Source organism: Callospermophilus lateralis, chromosome 2 (genome assembly GCF_048772815.1).
Source record: "Callospermophilus lateralis isolate mCalLat2 chromosome 2, mCalLat2.hap1, whole genome shotgun sequence".
Taxonomy (NCBI): Eukaryota; Metazoa; Chordata; class Mammalia; order Rodentia; family Sciuridae; genus Callospermophilus; species Callospermophilus lateralis.
In genome coordinates this window covers 153,182,696-153,196,947 of record NC_135306.1, presented here as the reverse complement: position 1 = coordinate 153,196,947, position 14,252 = coordinate 153,182,696, and the positions used below count along the sequence as shown (strand labels likewise).

At 32.1% G+C, this 14,252-nt stretch overlaps 1 protein-coding gene across 1 annotated transcript; it reads right to left on the bottom strand.

Annotated features, from left to right (window-relative positions):
* Window positions 1-8,516: 8,516 nt before the first annotated feature.
* On the bottom strand, window positions 8,517-9,470 carry LOC143388662 (olfactory receptor 51G2-like). Its single transcript, XM_076842288.2, has one exon. It carries the CDS (start codon window positions 9,468-9,470, stop codon window positions 8,517-8,519), a length of 954 nt encoding a protein of 317 aa, XP_076698403.2.
* Between the last annotated feature and the right edge of the window lie 4,782 nt (window positions 9,471-14,252).

The window sequence follows — 14,252 nt, the reverse complement described above, 5'->3', positions numbered from 1 at the left end:
GTATTTGGGCAACTTATTGAAACCCTGTTTCAAAAAATAAAAATAAAAACATCTGGAGTAGCTCAGTGGTAGGTGCTTGTTCTGGGTTCAATCAAGACTGAAAGAAAAAGAAAAACAGATAATGAAGTTTTTAAAGTTACTAATAAAACTAGAAGTATAGAAAAGCATATTATCTAACTCACAGGAAAAAAATGTATGTACTAGAAAAGAAACTTAAAACATAAATTAATATTCTCAGATATACTTAGAAATATAATATTTAAAAATAATCCATTCATAAAGCAACAGGATACCATGTAAAACACTATCTGGTACATGGTCTTGTATCAGAATTTTTTTTTCTGTTGTGCTTATTCAAACACTGAAGACTGAGGCGCAACCCCAGGGTCTCTGAGTCAGTAGGCCTGGGAGGGGCCTGAGGATTGATATTTCAAACAATATCTCTGGTCATACTTATGTGGCTGGTTCAAGGACCCAACTTTCAGTACCTCTGAGGTAAAGAAAAAATCTGAAGAAAAGAAAACTTCTATGAATTCAATCTGGACAATTAGAACACAAATAAATAAAATACCAATTACAAAAAGAAAAAGAAAAATGATAAAATAAACTAGAGAAAAATAAATATATGATTAAGTTAAGGAGGTATAATATGTGATTTCCTAAAGGACAGAATACTGACATTGAAGGTAGGATCACTTAAGAAATTGTGTAAGAAAGGGATTCTTGATATCAGCCTGAAAGGATACATAGGTATAACAAAGAGAAGGATAGAAAAAAAAAAAAAACACCCTTATCTTATGACACTTGAAAACTCATTGGAAAACATGAACATCTTATGTGCTTATTGATAACAAGACCATATAGAACAAAATAAAGGAGAAAGAAAAAGTCCACAAATCAGAAATAACTAGATAGATGCTATTATTCTCATTATTAATCCAGGATTGTAGAAACAGTAAAATGATGCTTGCCTGTGTTCTCCTCCTCCTCCTCCTCCTCCTCCTCCTCCTCCTCCTCCTCCTCCTCCTCCTCCTCCTCCTCCTTCTCCTTCTCCTTCTCCTCTTCCTCCTCCACCTCCTTTTCTTTCTCCTGCTCCTTCTTTTCCTCTTTTTTCTTCTTTCTTCTTTTATTCAATCAAGAATTCTGTAGACCTCTAGCTACCAATTAATATGAGGAAAAAATATAGATACCTTGAATTTTATAAAAATAAAAATAAAGGAGGGCTGGGGATATATCTCAGTTGGTAGAGTATTTGCCTCAAATGCATAAGGCCCTGCATTCAATCCCCAGCACCACAAAAAAAAAATAAAATAAAATAAGGAACTTTTACCCAAAGTCATAGACAGAAGTTCATTAAGAAAGTGGAAGCACATTTAAGAGAAAACATGGGCCATCTCTAGAGTGAGACCTTTTGGCGTAAAGCAAGGAATATACATTCAAGGGAGAATGGGTGTTCTCTCCAGGGTGGGTGGGTAACAGCCATGAAAGTTTTGGGATAAATATGCTGGAAAAAATTATTAAAGAATGTTTTCCAGAATAATGAGTTTGGAAACCAAGAAAGAGAAATAAAAGATGCATGAAGTGGGATCCAGGATTCTCAAGAGAGGCAAGGTTTAAGGTTATGAGTATTGCAGAGAGAAACTGGTAATATGCATGACTGAGATGAGAAGTCAGCAAACCTCCAGATGAAGCAAAATGTTCCAAAATAAAAATATAAAACAAGAAGAAAAAATCTTAACAATATATTAAACATCAAAACTGGCAGACAGCATATAGGGTCATGATAATGGAAGCGTGTTTCTTTTTCAACAGGATAGGATATTGTTTTGATTAGAAGTTCCATATAAGACTAGGAGTGTAGCTCAGTAAGCTCAGTGGTGGAGTGTGTGCTTAGCATAAAGGAGGCCTTGGGTTAAAAAAAAAAAACACAGAGAACTTGCACAAAAAATGAAATCTAAAATGATGATAAATTAAACAACCAAATATTAAGAAAACTAATATATGGTATAATTCCTGGTAACTTTTTGAATGGGAGAAAAACAAATGATTTTACCCACATTTACAAACTTTCTTGTTGCACAGTGATTGCTGTACTAGAATCTCACAGAATAACATTTTCCCCTCAAACAAGATTCAGTGCTACAAATAATAATTTTAGAAATTAGATGCAGTCGATAGAAAACACAGAATATTTCAAAATTATTCATAAAACAAGGGGTTGGGGTTGTAGCTCAGTGGTAGGGCGCTCACCTAGCATGTGTGAGGCATTGGATTTGATCCTCAGCACCACATAGAACACTAAATAAAGATATTGGATAAAGAAAAAACATGGTTAATACCAGCACAGCCAATGCAAAACTAAATTTAATAAATAAGAGAGAAAAAGAAGATTAGAGGAGAAATAGTGGAAATTTTAGAGGTAAAACTTATCATGGTGAGGAATAAAAATATACTACTAAGTAAATATAATAATAAAGAAAGATTTACATATAATATTTAAATATATGAATAAATTATGAGAAAAAATATTCAAGATATAAGAATATTTTTTGAGGAGGTCAGGAAAATAAGCCTGTATTTCATTATTGTTAACCTAAAGTCCATGAATTTTTGTTTATTCTCATTTGTTACCCCAATGGAAAATTGTTAATTTTTTTTCAAAATAAGCACTATTATAGGTTAATATATGGCAAAAATGATATATTCTGATTCATGAAAAGAAAAGAAGTCCAACTCATAGGCTGGAAATTTACATTTTTTCAAATCTAGCTCCTCTTCTCCCAAATTTTACTTTTTCAATAATAAAAGATGTGCACCCTTCTTAATGCCCCCTGAATCCTATAAACAGCAGACTTTCCTATCTTTCAACCTGGTGTCCCTTTCATAATGTCTCTGCTATAAAATATTCATGTCTCTTCTCTTTTTGAGTTCATTTGTTCATCATTTCAATCACTTATTAAACGTTTATTGAAATCATACTGTATACAAGGGATTGCTCTAATGCCCTGAACACATGAGAAAATAACTTCATTATTTTCATGACATTATTATTAAAACTAATTTATATAAAATCTCGAAGTGTAATCATATTTATATCTGTAAGTTGAGCCAAATGATCTGTGCTCAATTTTATCCTTAAAAATTTCCAAATCTCTGAAAAGAAAACTAAATTTAATGGAGTTCTTCAACATTGTTCAGTCATTGCTACACAGGAGAGAATGCTTTTACTAGACATACGTAATTATTATCCTAAAATGTACTGAATATCAGAAGATAAATTTGAAAGCATACAGTTACTGATTGAAATACCATAACCATTTGCAGGGGAAACCACACTTTTACTTCTTTGTTCAAGAGCTTCTGGTATCCAATGTACTCTAAGTCAATATATTATGGGGCTGAGATATTACTTTTAACTTTCTGAACAGGGTACAAACCTAGATTTCAGAAAAAAAAACAAATAGTAAAGTAATTTATACCCTTTGATTATGTGTCCTCTCTAATGAGGTATTGTATTAACCTGAAGGTATTGTATTAACAAGAAGAGGTTGACACAAGTGTTTGGAATGAAAGGGGGAAATAAGTTATCAGGAAATACACAGGGAGAATTCTTGTCAAAGGAGAGACCAAGGGACTTAACTTTAATGCATGTGGGAGAGCACAACTGAAAGAAAAACTCAGCTTAGTGGAACAAAGGTCCTGGCTGAGGTAAGACTGGATATAGTTTGCAAGGATTAGGTTGTAATGAGCGTAAGTAAATCAATAGACTCCTGATAGGATTATGTTTTCAATTCAGAAAGTTTGTTTCCACTACTGTTTAGAGAAGGACTTGAAAGGGAAGAACTGTAAGAAAAGAAAGATACTTTGAACCTATTTTAGTTTCCCAGGAAAGAAGAACCTGGGTCAGGGTGTGTTTGATACTGTGAATAAAAGTGAATGTGCTCAAGCCATATTTTGGAAGAATGTGGATGTGATTCTTTAATCCCTGGTAAATCACTAAATCCTCCAGATACTGTTTAAGTTTATATCTAACAATGTATAAGTCATGTCTTGGAAATGTACCCCCTCAATATAACCTTGTGGTCTTATGTTTGGGTACATGAATGTCACCCAGAAGCAGACCAATAAAATAATATTTATGCTTAGCATCTTATTCTTCATCTATACCCTAGGTAGATTCCCAAGCACACAAATGTTTAGGTTTACCTTGATGCCTATGACTGGAGAACTTGGGTGAGGCTGGCACTGCAGTTCCATCAACTGAATTTTCATGGAAGTACTTATTGCTTTGGATAATGATCCCAGTGGAATTTTGTGAACATTCTCTCTCTCTCTCTCTCTCTCTCTCTCTCTCTCTCTCTCTCTCTCTCTCTCTCTCATAAAATTCATATATAGAAATACACATATCCCTAATGAAGCAATTGTTCTTCCATTCCAAAAAATATGTGTGTTTATTGGCTGAGAAGGGGGTTGTTTAAGAATGTGCAATAACATGGTCATCAGGTAAAAAAAAAAAAAAGTTTAAAAAATTCAGAGATGATTGCAACCAAAGAAAACCAGTTATTGCAAACATCAGACAGGAATGTATTTTAATTCTTTTGGTGAATGAGAGGAAAAAGATACTCAAGTTTAAGATAAAACTCATTTCCTGATGAGTTATGATAAACAGCTATAAACTTTGAATCATTAATCAATGTTTGATTATAAATTAACCAATTGATACAATTTATAAGGAGTATAAAATTCATTTGAATTTCAAAGGATGTAGAGGAATCATAATATTTTTAAGATGAAGGTGGAAACAACTTTACAGTGTGTGATTTTAAGTCCTATTATAATGCCACAGGAATAAAGACAGAACACTATTAACATTAAGATAGTTACATGGATCATTGAAACAAATTAGACTGTTCATATATAGATTAATGAATATATGCCTGATTTATCCAACAATAGTATAAGGATAATTCAATGAATGAAACTGATCTTTTTAAGAAATCTTGATGGCTAAACAAGACATTCATATAATATGTCATAATTTATGTTATATAAATGGCATTTATGGTTTATATGGCATTAGTTTAATGCCATATAAAAATTAATTGTAATTACAGCAAGACCTAAACACAAAATTTAAAATTATAAAACATCTGGTAGATAGCCTCATAGAAAATATTTTTGATCCTTGATTGTGACTTATTAGAACTTAACATCATGAAATGAAAAAAAAGTAATAATTTAGACTTTATAAAATATTTTTTAAATTCCTTCCTTTGAGAAACATGATTAAGAAAATGAAGGTAAACCATGTACTGAAAGAAAGATATTTTTTTTTAAATGACACAAAATAAATTCAACACGGTAAGTGCAATCAAAACCATGAAGTCATAATGGAATGGTTGGAATAAAATAAACACTTGATAATACTGCTTTAGTTATTATTATTATTGTCATGAATTTACTTTCCAAATCAATTGAAGGCACTGAATTCACTTTTTTTCCTGTTGCTTTCTAGCATAAATAATTTTCTGTTTAGAAATAGCACCCAACACTACCACTCTTCTTCTATCTTGACCTGAGTTAAATAGCTTTGGGTTTTTTAATTGAATGTTGAGTGTGAACTATGGAACATGACAGGCTTGCTTTATATCCCAGGAAATGCCAATTCCAAGATATTTACCTGGAAAATGAGTCAGTTTGAATTTAATTTGTTAAAATATTATTTTCATAACATAAAGCTACTAATATAAATGCAAAAATGATATATTTCAAATATTCATTAATTTGTTCATTAACAAGGGAACTGTAATATGATAATAAAGGAGAAGAGCTCTGAGGAACAGGGGTTTGAACAAAGGTAATTTGTATAAATATTCAAGTAAGCTAGCTAAATTAGACATAAAGTGAGTTAATGCATATAAGTTTATATCTAACAATATACATGTCTTGGAACCACAGTCCTTCAATATACACATTGTGGTTTCATTTATGGAAAAAAATATTAACCATGAGTAGAGTAAGACTAATAAAACAATATTTATGCCTTAATATCAAAGAGATTTTTAATTCTTAGGAAACAAAATTACTATGCTTAGGTTTTTTGTTAATTTGTTTGTTAATAATAGAATACGCCGAAACTAGTAAGCCAAAAATATGTCTGACAATAAAGGTTGAGGGAATTGTTACTAATGAGAAAAAAAAGAAAGGAATAATTTTTGATAATATTGAATTTTTCATTTTATAGAATAGAATTAAATAAATGGTCCAATCCATCTAAAGAGAATATTCTATACCCTTAATCTGCCTCATTATTTCATTTATAGATTAAAAAGAGATGTAAAACAAAATACTAAAATAGATACCAAATTCAAAGTAAAGATATTATGGTCCTAAAGATAGTATTAAGCACTCAGCACAATTAGATTTTTACTTATTTCTGAAGCTATATCTCATTTACTTTTATTTTGTTTTATACTAAATTCTCATAATTTAGATAGGTATTAGCTTCTACATATCTGGGAAATATGATTACCACAAAAAGTTTGGTATTTCTTTAGTGTTGCAAAACAAACATTAAACAAACAAACAAACAAACTTTCATATTACACAGTTCTAGAGTAAAACCTGAAGGGGAAAATTGTATTCAGATGAAGCATGAATGGAGGAATTTACTGGAATGTTCATAGTATTGATCTCAAACATACCATGCAGAAAAGTGAAGGGTTTCACAAAGGAAATCTGCCTCCAGTTTTCAAAAAATTAAAGAATTGTTGAGCAATCGTCTCCAGATCTCTGCACTCATGCTTGGAGAAGTCAAGAGATGCCTGACCAGAAAGACTCACCAAAAGAAAATGATCAAATTAGACCTTAAAGGATGGAAAACAGTTTCAGAGACAGAATTTCATTTAATAGTTTTAGTGTGTTTAATATTTATTAAATGTTCTTTTACTAAGAGCAAAGATCAAATTTTTTAATTAACCCCCTCTATCTTGTAAATATTTACTAGAACACAAGTAAGTAAATGATTTGGAGTTGAAACCAAATTTTCATAATTTTGTTTATATATTTCGGTCTTCCTGAATGTTCTTAACAAGCTTTACTTCCCTCTGCATTCATATACCAATTCAAACCAAACCCTATCCCAATAATTATGTTCTGTTCCCTACACTGTTGGTGTTGTATGGTTTTCATTCATAGGATGTAAGCTATGGGACTATTATGTCTTCTATATGATTCTAATGCCCACTAAATATATCAGAAAGATATTAAAATATATATTTTGTGTGGTACTGAATTCTGAATCCAGGAACACTTTACCACTAAGCTACATATTTTATTTTGAAGCAGGGTCTCTCTAAGTTGCAAGAGGCTGTCCTAGAACTTGCAATCCTCATGCCACAACCTCCGAGGCACCTGAGATTTACAGGTGAACATCACTACACCTCGTTTAAAAATATTTTTTGAGTGTTTATTTGAACTATCATTCAAAAATTCATTTAAAACTTTCTTAAAGAAGATTTGAATACTTGCTGGTTCTACTAAATGTTTACTTATTACTACAGATAATTAAGTCACTCTCTTTCATTTTCCTCCAACCTTGAACCTAGCAGGACAAGTCTTCATTTGCTTAAGACTCTAAAAACAGTTGGCCCCAGGAGAAAACACACCAATTCATTTTTCCTCCTGGGGAAGTTAGAGAAGAGGGATACATCTTTATTAATGAAGTCAGGATATGAATATCCATTTTAATATGAAATTGGAAACAAAAAAGAATCTAAATTAAGTATGAATTTTGACTGAAGTATCAAGATGGATAAGAATAACCATTTCTCAGACTCATTTTTTCTCAGAATGTTCCTTTATCTTTTGTTAATCATTAGGATGTTTTGAACATCAATCAATATAAAATAGACAGTCATAAATTCATCATCAGTTTTGGATTTTTAGTGTTCCAATTTAAGCAATGTTAGAAACCAGGAATCATGTGACATCAGTACTTCTCTATAAAATCAGCCCTTGGGGCTGAGGTTGTGGCTCAGTGTTACAGCGCTTGCCTGGCACATGTAAGGCCCTGGGTTCAATCTTCAGCACCACATAAAAATAAATAATCAAATAAAGGTATTGTGCCCATCTACAACATATATATATATATATATATATATATATATATATATATATATATATATATATATATATCACTCCTTTCCTGATCCAGACTTAACTTACTTACAACTTAGTTGTGATGATAATGTATTTTCATTTAACTCATACCCCCCCCCAAAATGAACTATGCTTCTATTGCAATTTCTCCTTATTATTACCAGTCATCATTCAGGATCACAATTATTATAATTTAAGCATTCTGCCTTTCTTTCCCACCTTAGTTCCCTTCTTAAGGGAAATGCCTGAGCATTTTTTCATATTCAAATGCAAGGGATTTAGCATGTTATTTGGCACATAGATCTTAAATAGCATGCTGCTAATATAATTGCACCTTCTGATACAATGAGAAAATCTCACTCCCCAGCAATAACACGTTGTGCCCAAAATCGCTTGCGCAGGGCAGCTTGGATCTGCCGGGATTTGAGACTGTAGACGACAGGGTTTAGCAGTGGTGTCATGAGGAGGTAGGCATTGCTCATGGTGGTGTACAGAATCGGGGACGTTTCCTGGGTGTAACGATGCAGTACTGCAAGGCTGATGAGAGGCAAATAGAACACAAGCACTGTGCACAGGTGGCAGGCACAGGTTTGCAGTGATTTCCAGTTTCTGTCTTGGATTCCCAGTTTCATAACAGTGCCCAAGATTTTCATGTATGAAACAAGGATGAAGATAACATCCACTGCAAAGGTGCAGAGCACACAGACCAACCCATAGACACTGCTGAAAGTAACATCCCCGCAGGCCAGGTTCAGCATATCTGGATAGTAGCAATAAGAGTGTGAGAGGATATTGGCCCCACAGAAAGAAAAGGTCCTCAGGAAAAAAGGCAGAGGGGCCAGCAGAGTGGCACCCCGTATGAGGGCAGCTCCACTAAGGCAGGCAACAGTGTAGTGCGTCAAGATCCTGGTGTAATTCAGCGGGGCACAGATAGCCACCAAGCGGTCAAAAGCCATGGCCACCAGGACACCAGATTCTACAGAGGAGAGGGTGTGGATGAAGAACATTTGGGTCAGGCATGCATCCAGACCAATGTGGTGGACATCAAACCAGAAGATAGCCAAGACACTTGGCATTGTTGACAAGGAAAGGCCCAGGTCCGTGAGGGCTAGCATAGCTAAAAGATAGAACTGTGGTTCATGAAGATTCTGTTCTGTTCTAACTATAACCAGGAGAAGGACATTACCCACAAGAGCCACCAGGTACAGGAAACAGAAAGGAATGGAGATCCACATATGTGCAGCCTCCAGACCAGGAATACCAATGAAGAAAAAAGTGGGCCAATTAGACATGTTATTAAAAACCAGCATGGTGAGATGTAGGTAGGACTGCAGTCCAGGATTCTTGCAAACCTGCAAAAGAGAGATCCAGTGTCAAGGAAATGGAAAAACAAATTGGAAGTAAAATATATATGAATATATATTTATATGAAATTATAAGATAGGGAGAACTAAAAAAACGAAAGCCAAATTTTGTGAGTGAGGATGTAAGACAACTGGAATTCTCATATATTGCTAATGGGGTGCAAAATCATACAAGCCTCTTTGGAAAAAATTTAGCAGTTTCTAAGTATGGATTTATCATTCAGGTAATATTACCCACTGATTCCACACTTAGGAATTTACTCAAGGGAAAGGAAAACACTTATCAACATAAAGACTTATACAAAATTATTCCTAGAAACTTTACTTAAGGTTGTATGTAGCAAAGAACTGAAAGGAAATCAAATATATATTCATTATTGAATGGATAGACTGTGTAGATCCTATAATTTAAATTTCAAAAGGAAGAAATTACTTATGGTTGCAACAGCAGGACTTGATCACTTATGATATGCTTTAAGACAAATACAAAACACCAAATTCTATGTGATCTCAGTTATATAAGTAAATAAAGTGTAAAGTGTTTGATTACAAAGGGAAATGCACAGACATTTTAGAAAGACGAAAATGTTCCATACCATCGTGATTATTTCCATGACTCACACATTTAAAAATCTCATCAAATTTTGCTCTTAAAATTGGTAAATTTTATTTTATTTAAGTAATAAATCAATAAAACTGACCAAAAATAAATATTTCTTTGTCTGAAGAATGGCTTCTTAATAATAATAAATCCATATTCATCAAAGTATATTTTTTTGGAAATTTTCCCTAATTTCTGCCTTTCAATTTATTCATAAAGGAATACATTGGGTGTGTGAAATAACTTGACTCCCATTACCAGAAATTCATTATGTCAGGGCTGAGCCCCAGACACTAGTATTTTTCACCCTCCTGTATTTGACTCTGATATAGATTGTTTACATATCATAAAGAGCTTCATGACCTCACTGATATTGTTGTTTAAATATTATCTTGTTATTTTTTTCTCCATTTCAAAGAACCCTAAATCCCTACATGCATCCCTCTGTTCTACAAAGGCAAAGCTGTCTTTGGACAAAAAGCATAAAATTCTATATTTCTCTTTGGTTAGCTTCTTCTCTACTGGTTATCTTCTGGGCAATTTGAGTTCTCTCAAGTCTTCAGTTAACACACTTACTCTCATACTCAATCCAGGTTACCTTTTCTGAATATATATTTTATTTTCCTGAGCCATGGACATCATAGCCCAAATGATTCATGGGGAATTCAAATATATGCCCTAAGCATATGGGACAATTTAATCTTTCTCAAATCTTACAACTTTCTCTTGTGTTTACTCCAGAAATATTATCGATGAGCTAACTATTCAATTAATGCCTGTTTATTTTTGTAGTTCTGGGGATCACACAATCAGAAACCAGAATATCTGGTATTGAATTACGACCCTACTTCTTACTTGTAATTTTTCTTTACTTAAGTTTTCTCTCTGGGCCTATTTCCTTATTTATAAAATGGGAATGCTATTGTGTACATTCCCTAGGCTTCTAATGAAAAGCATAAATACTATTTAAGCAGAGAGAATTACTAATAAATCAATCCATTATTTTTCATTTTTATCATCATTGCTTTAAAATTAACTCTGATCTTTTTTTTCTGGTATCTGTCTAAAATATCCATACAATTATTGTGAGTGCATATCAGAGCTCCATCCTTAGATTTTATTAGTTTATGTTCTTACATGTTTGCTCAAGCCAAGTACTCTGACTCAATTGTTGGATTCTCCCTCCATCTTTCATAGCTAGTGAATTCCTGATCAGTATTTAACTAACCTTTCATTAATCACAGATTTTATCTGCTCCAGACAGTATTCTCTGATCCTTTGACCTAGAATTAATAGTCTTCTGAATATTTTTGGTACCTTTTCATTATTCTATGTTTGATCATCTTTCTTCCCTATCATTTAGTCTTCAGGTATTTGAAATCATAATTTTTTTGTTACCCTGAGATTTTTTTTTAACAAAAATGTTAGGCATTATACATATTATGACAAACTACTTTTGTGTAAAGACATGATTACTACCTTAGGTAAAAATGACTGAAATAAGTTACTTGATTTTATTGAATCCTACTTATCTTTTAAATAAATTTGTAATAATGATACTCTATGTAAATGTGGTTGTGAGGATTTATTCTATTAATGGAACAAAAGTCAATTAATTCCCATTTGTATCTGAGCTTTCACAGTACTCAATTCAATACAAATATAAACATAAGTGAATTATGGAAATTATAAAATAAGATCCCACATTAATTTCACTAGAAATCACAATGAATCATTAAGAACAACAAAATTATTTCTGTAAAACAATAAAATCTCATAGTTTTTATAGTCCAAAATTTCATAAACTAAATTTAAGTAGTATAGAATTTCATAAGCTACATAAATATATGATTTATTGAAATTCATAGTATAAAATAGTAGTATATGAAAGAAATTCTGTATATAAAACTGAGGTTCTGCATATTTATAACTGAACTTTGCATGTATTATGTATTATCTGTACTTTTGAGAGCATTGTGAAAATGTAAAGTCATATATTTTATCAAGTTCCTGGTAACTAATGGTAGGTTAAATATTTGTTGGATTTTAAAAAAGAGCAGAAGCTATAAAGTCAGAAGTAGATACAGAGGAAGAAAAGCAAGGAAAAAAGTTTTTTAGAAACAATAATTAAGAGCACTTCATGTCTGGCCCATCTCCATATCTAGTGGTGAAGTTGAAACACATTTACTAGATCCTGGTACTTGAATTTCTATGAAAAAATAAACTATTGTGTTTGTTAACATTTAGGTACTGAATGTATTATATATGTGTGTATGTTTACTGCCTTAAATTTTAAAAAGAATATTATACATATTCTTATAGAATTCCTTTCAGTGAGACCCACCTCCATGGATGAGGTTAAAGCTCTAGACTAAATAATGTTATTAAAATATCTCATATTTGTACATAAGCATGTATATAAACCCACTCCTTCATATATATATATATATATATATATATATATATATATATATATATATATATATATATCTGCTATGCATGCACCTTAGTTATTAGCACAAAGCTTCTTACTTTACCGTAACTTTAGTTTCAAGCAACTCCTTCCTTCTTTCTTGTCTTCCCTTTCTTTTCTATTTCTCCTGCTTCTTTTATATGTTTATGTTATAATATGCATATTATGTTATGTTATACCTCCTTATATGAATTTCTGTATCAGGTAGGGTTCTAAGCACTGAATGAGAAATTCAAACATAAGTGGAAAATAGAACAAGTCTTATGGAAGATTACTATTATTACAGTTTAAATATTAGCTTCATCACCTCATGTTTGTACAGCCCAAAGGGCCACCTGACCTTTCTGAGAACAACATTCCTTATTGTTAAAATATGTGAATCATAACTATTAATGGGTATTTAGAATAATTAATTAAACATAAGACAAAAAATAATCCTAACAATTGAAAAACAGAGCTTATAAAATATCTGATTCAGAGGTATATATCAAATTCATATCTATATCTCGATCACTCTATTTTTTTTTTAAAGAAAGAGTGAGAGAGAGAGGGAGAGAGAGAGAGAGAATTTTTTAATATTTATTTTTAAGTACTTGGCGGACACAACATCTTTGTTTGTACGTGGTGCTGAGGATCGAACCCTGGCCGCACGCATGCAAGGCCAGCGCGCTACCGCTTGAGCCACATCCCCAGCCCTCGATCACTCTATTTAATTTTAGATTATAAGTAAATCTTCACTAATGCATTAAAACTTAACTAAAATTATGAAGAAGCTTCAGTTGGGGAAAGGCACACAGAATTAAAAAATTGCTGTGAGTTTAAAGAGACCCTAAAAAAAATATAGTCATATAATATTATTCATTGAGGGTTGCAGTTGAATATCAACAAGCCTCAAAGCACGAGCAGAAGTGTTCTTCATGAAGATGAATTTTGTGTATTTTTGAATATTTTAATTTGCTTTTGAATGGTCATGCTCACAAAATATAATCCCCCACTAGATTATACTGGAATTTGTAAAGAAGATGACAAATATCACTAGTAGGCTTAAGTTTAGTATTTAGATTGGGAAAAGTTATTTTTCTTAATGGGGGGAGAAAAAACTCTACACTTTACAAAAGCATAGGGTGTTCTCTATAAGCATCCAAAAACAGAGCATGTTGATTTATTCAAATCTAATGCATGCTTGCAAATTATATTCATGAGATGATAGTTTCAGGACTCAGGAGAAAGCTATCAAAAGAAAAAACACAGTCCATAAAATTTAGGACTCTTTAGATTTACAAATTCAGCTTTTACAACATAATATGCACATAGTACATTAACAAATACTCTAAATAAATTGTTGATGAATACAATAACTATTACATTATAAAACCCAGATAAAATGTACTAATACTTTAAACTTATGAAACACAAAATTCTCCCAAATAATTTAATCCTCACAACACACTCATCTTAACTCAACATTATCCATTTGTGTTGGTCCCTTTACCCCCTGGGAAACTAGTTATTATTGTTATTTTTCTGTTGTGAAATTTTAAAATCTTAATTTTAATATCATTTGGTTATTTTTGTACCAATTTACTTGAATGGACAGTCTCAAGGTTAAGATGGTACTTGGTATTACTTATCTCTGAAACTCTTCACTCACTGA

Bases quoted from the DNA above. Each gene is read 5' to 3' on its own strand.
- LOC143388662 (XM_076842288.2), bottom strand. From the start codon at position 9,470: ATGCTGGTTTTTAATAACATGTCTAATTGGCCCACTTTTTTCTTCATT.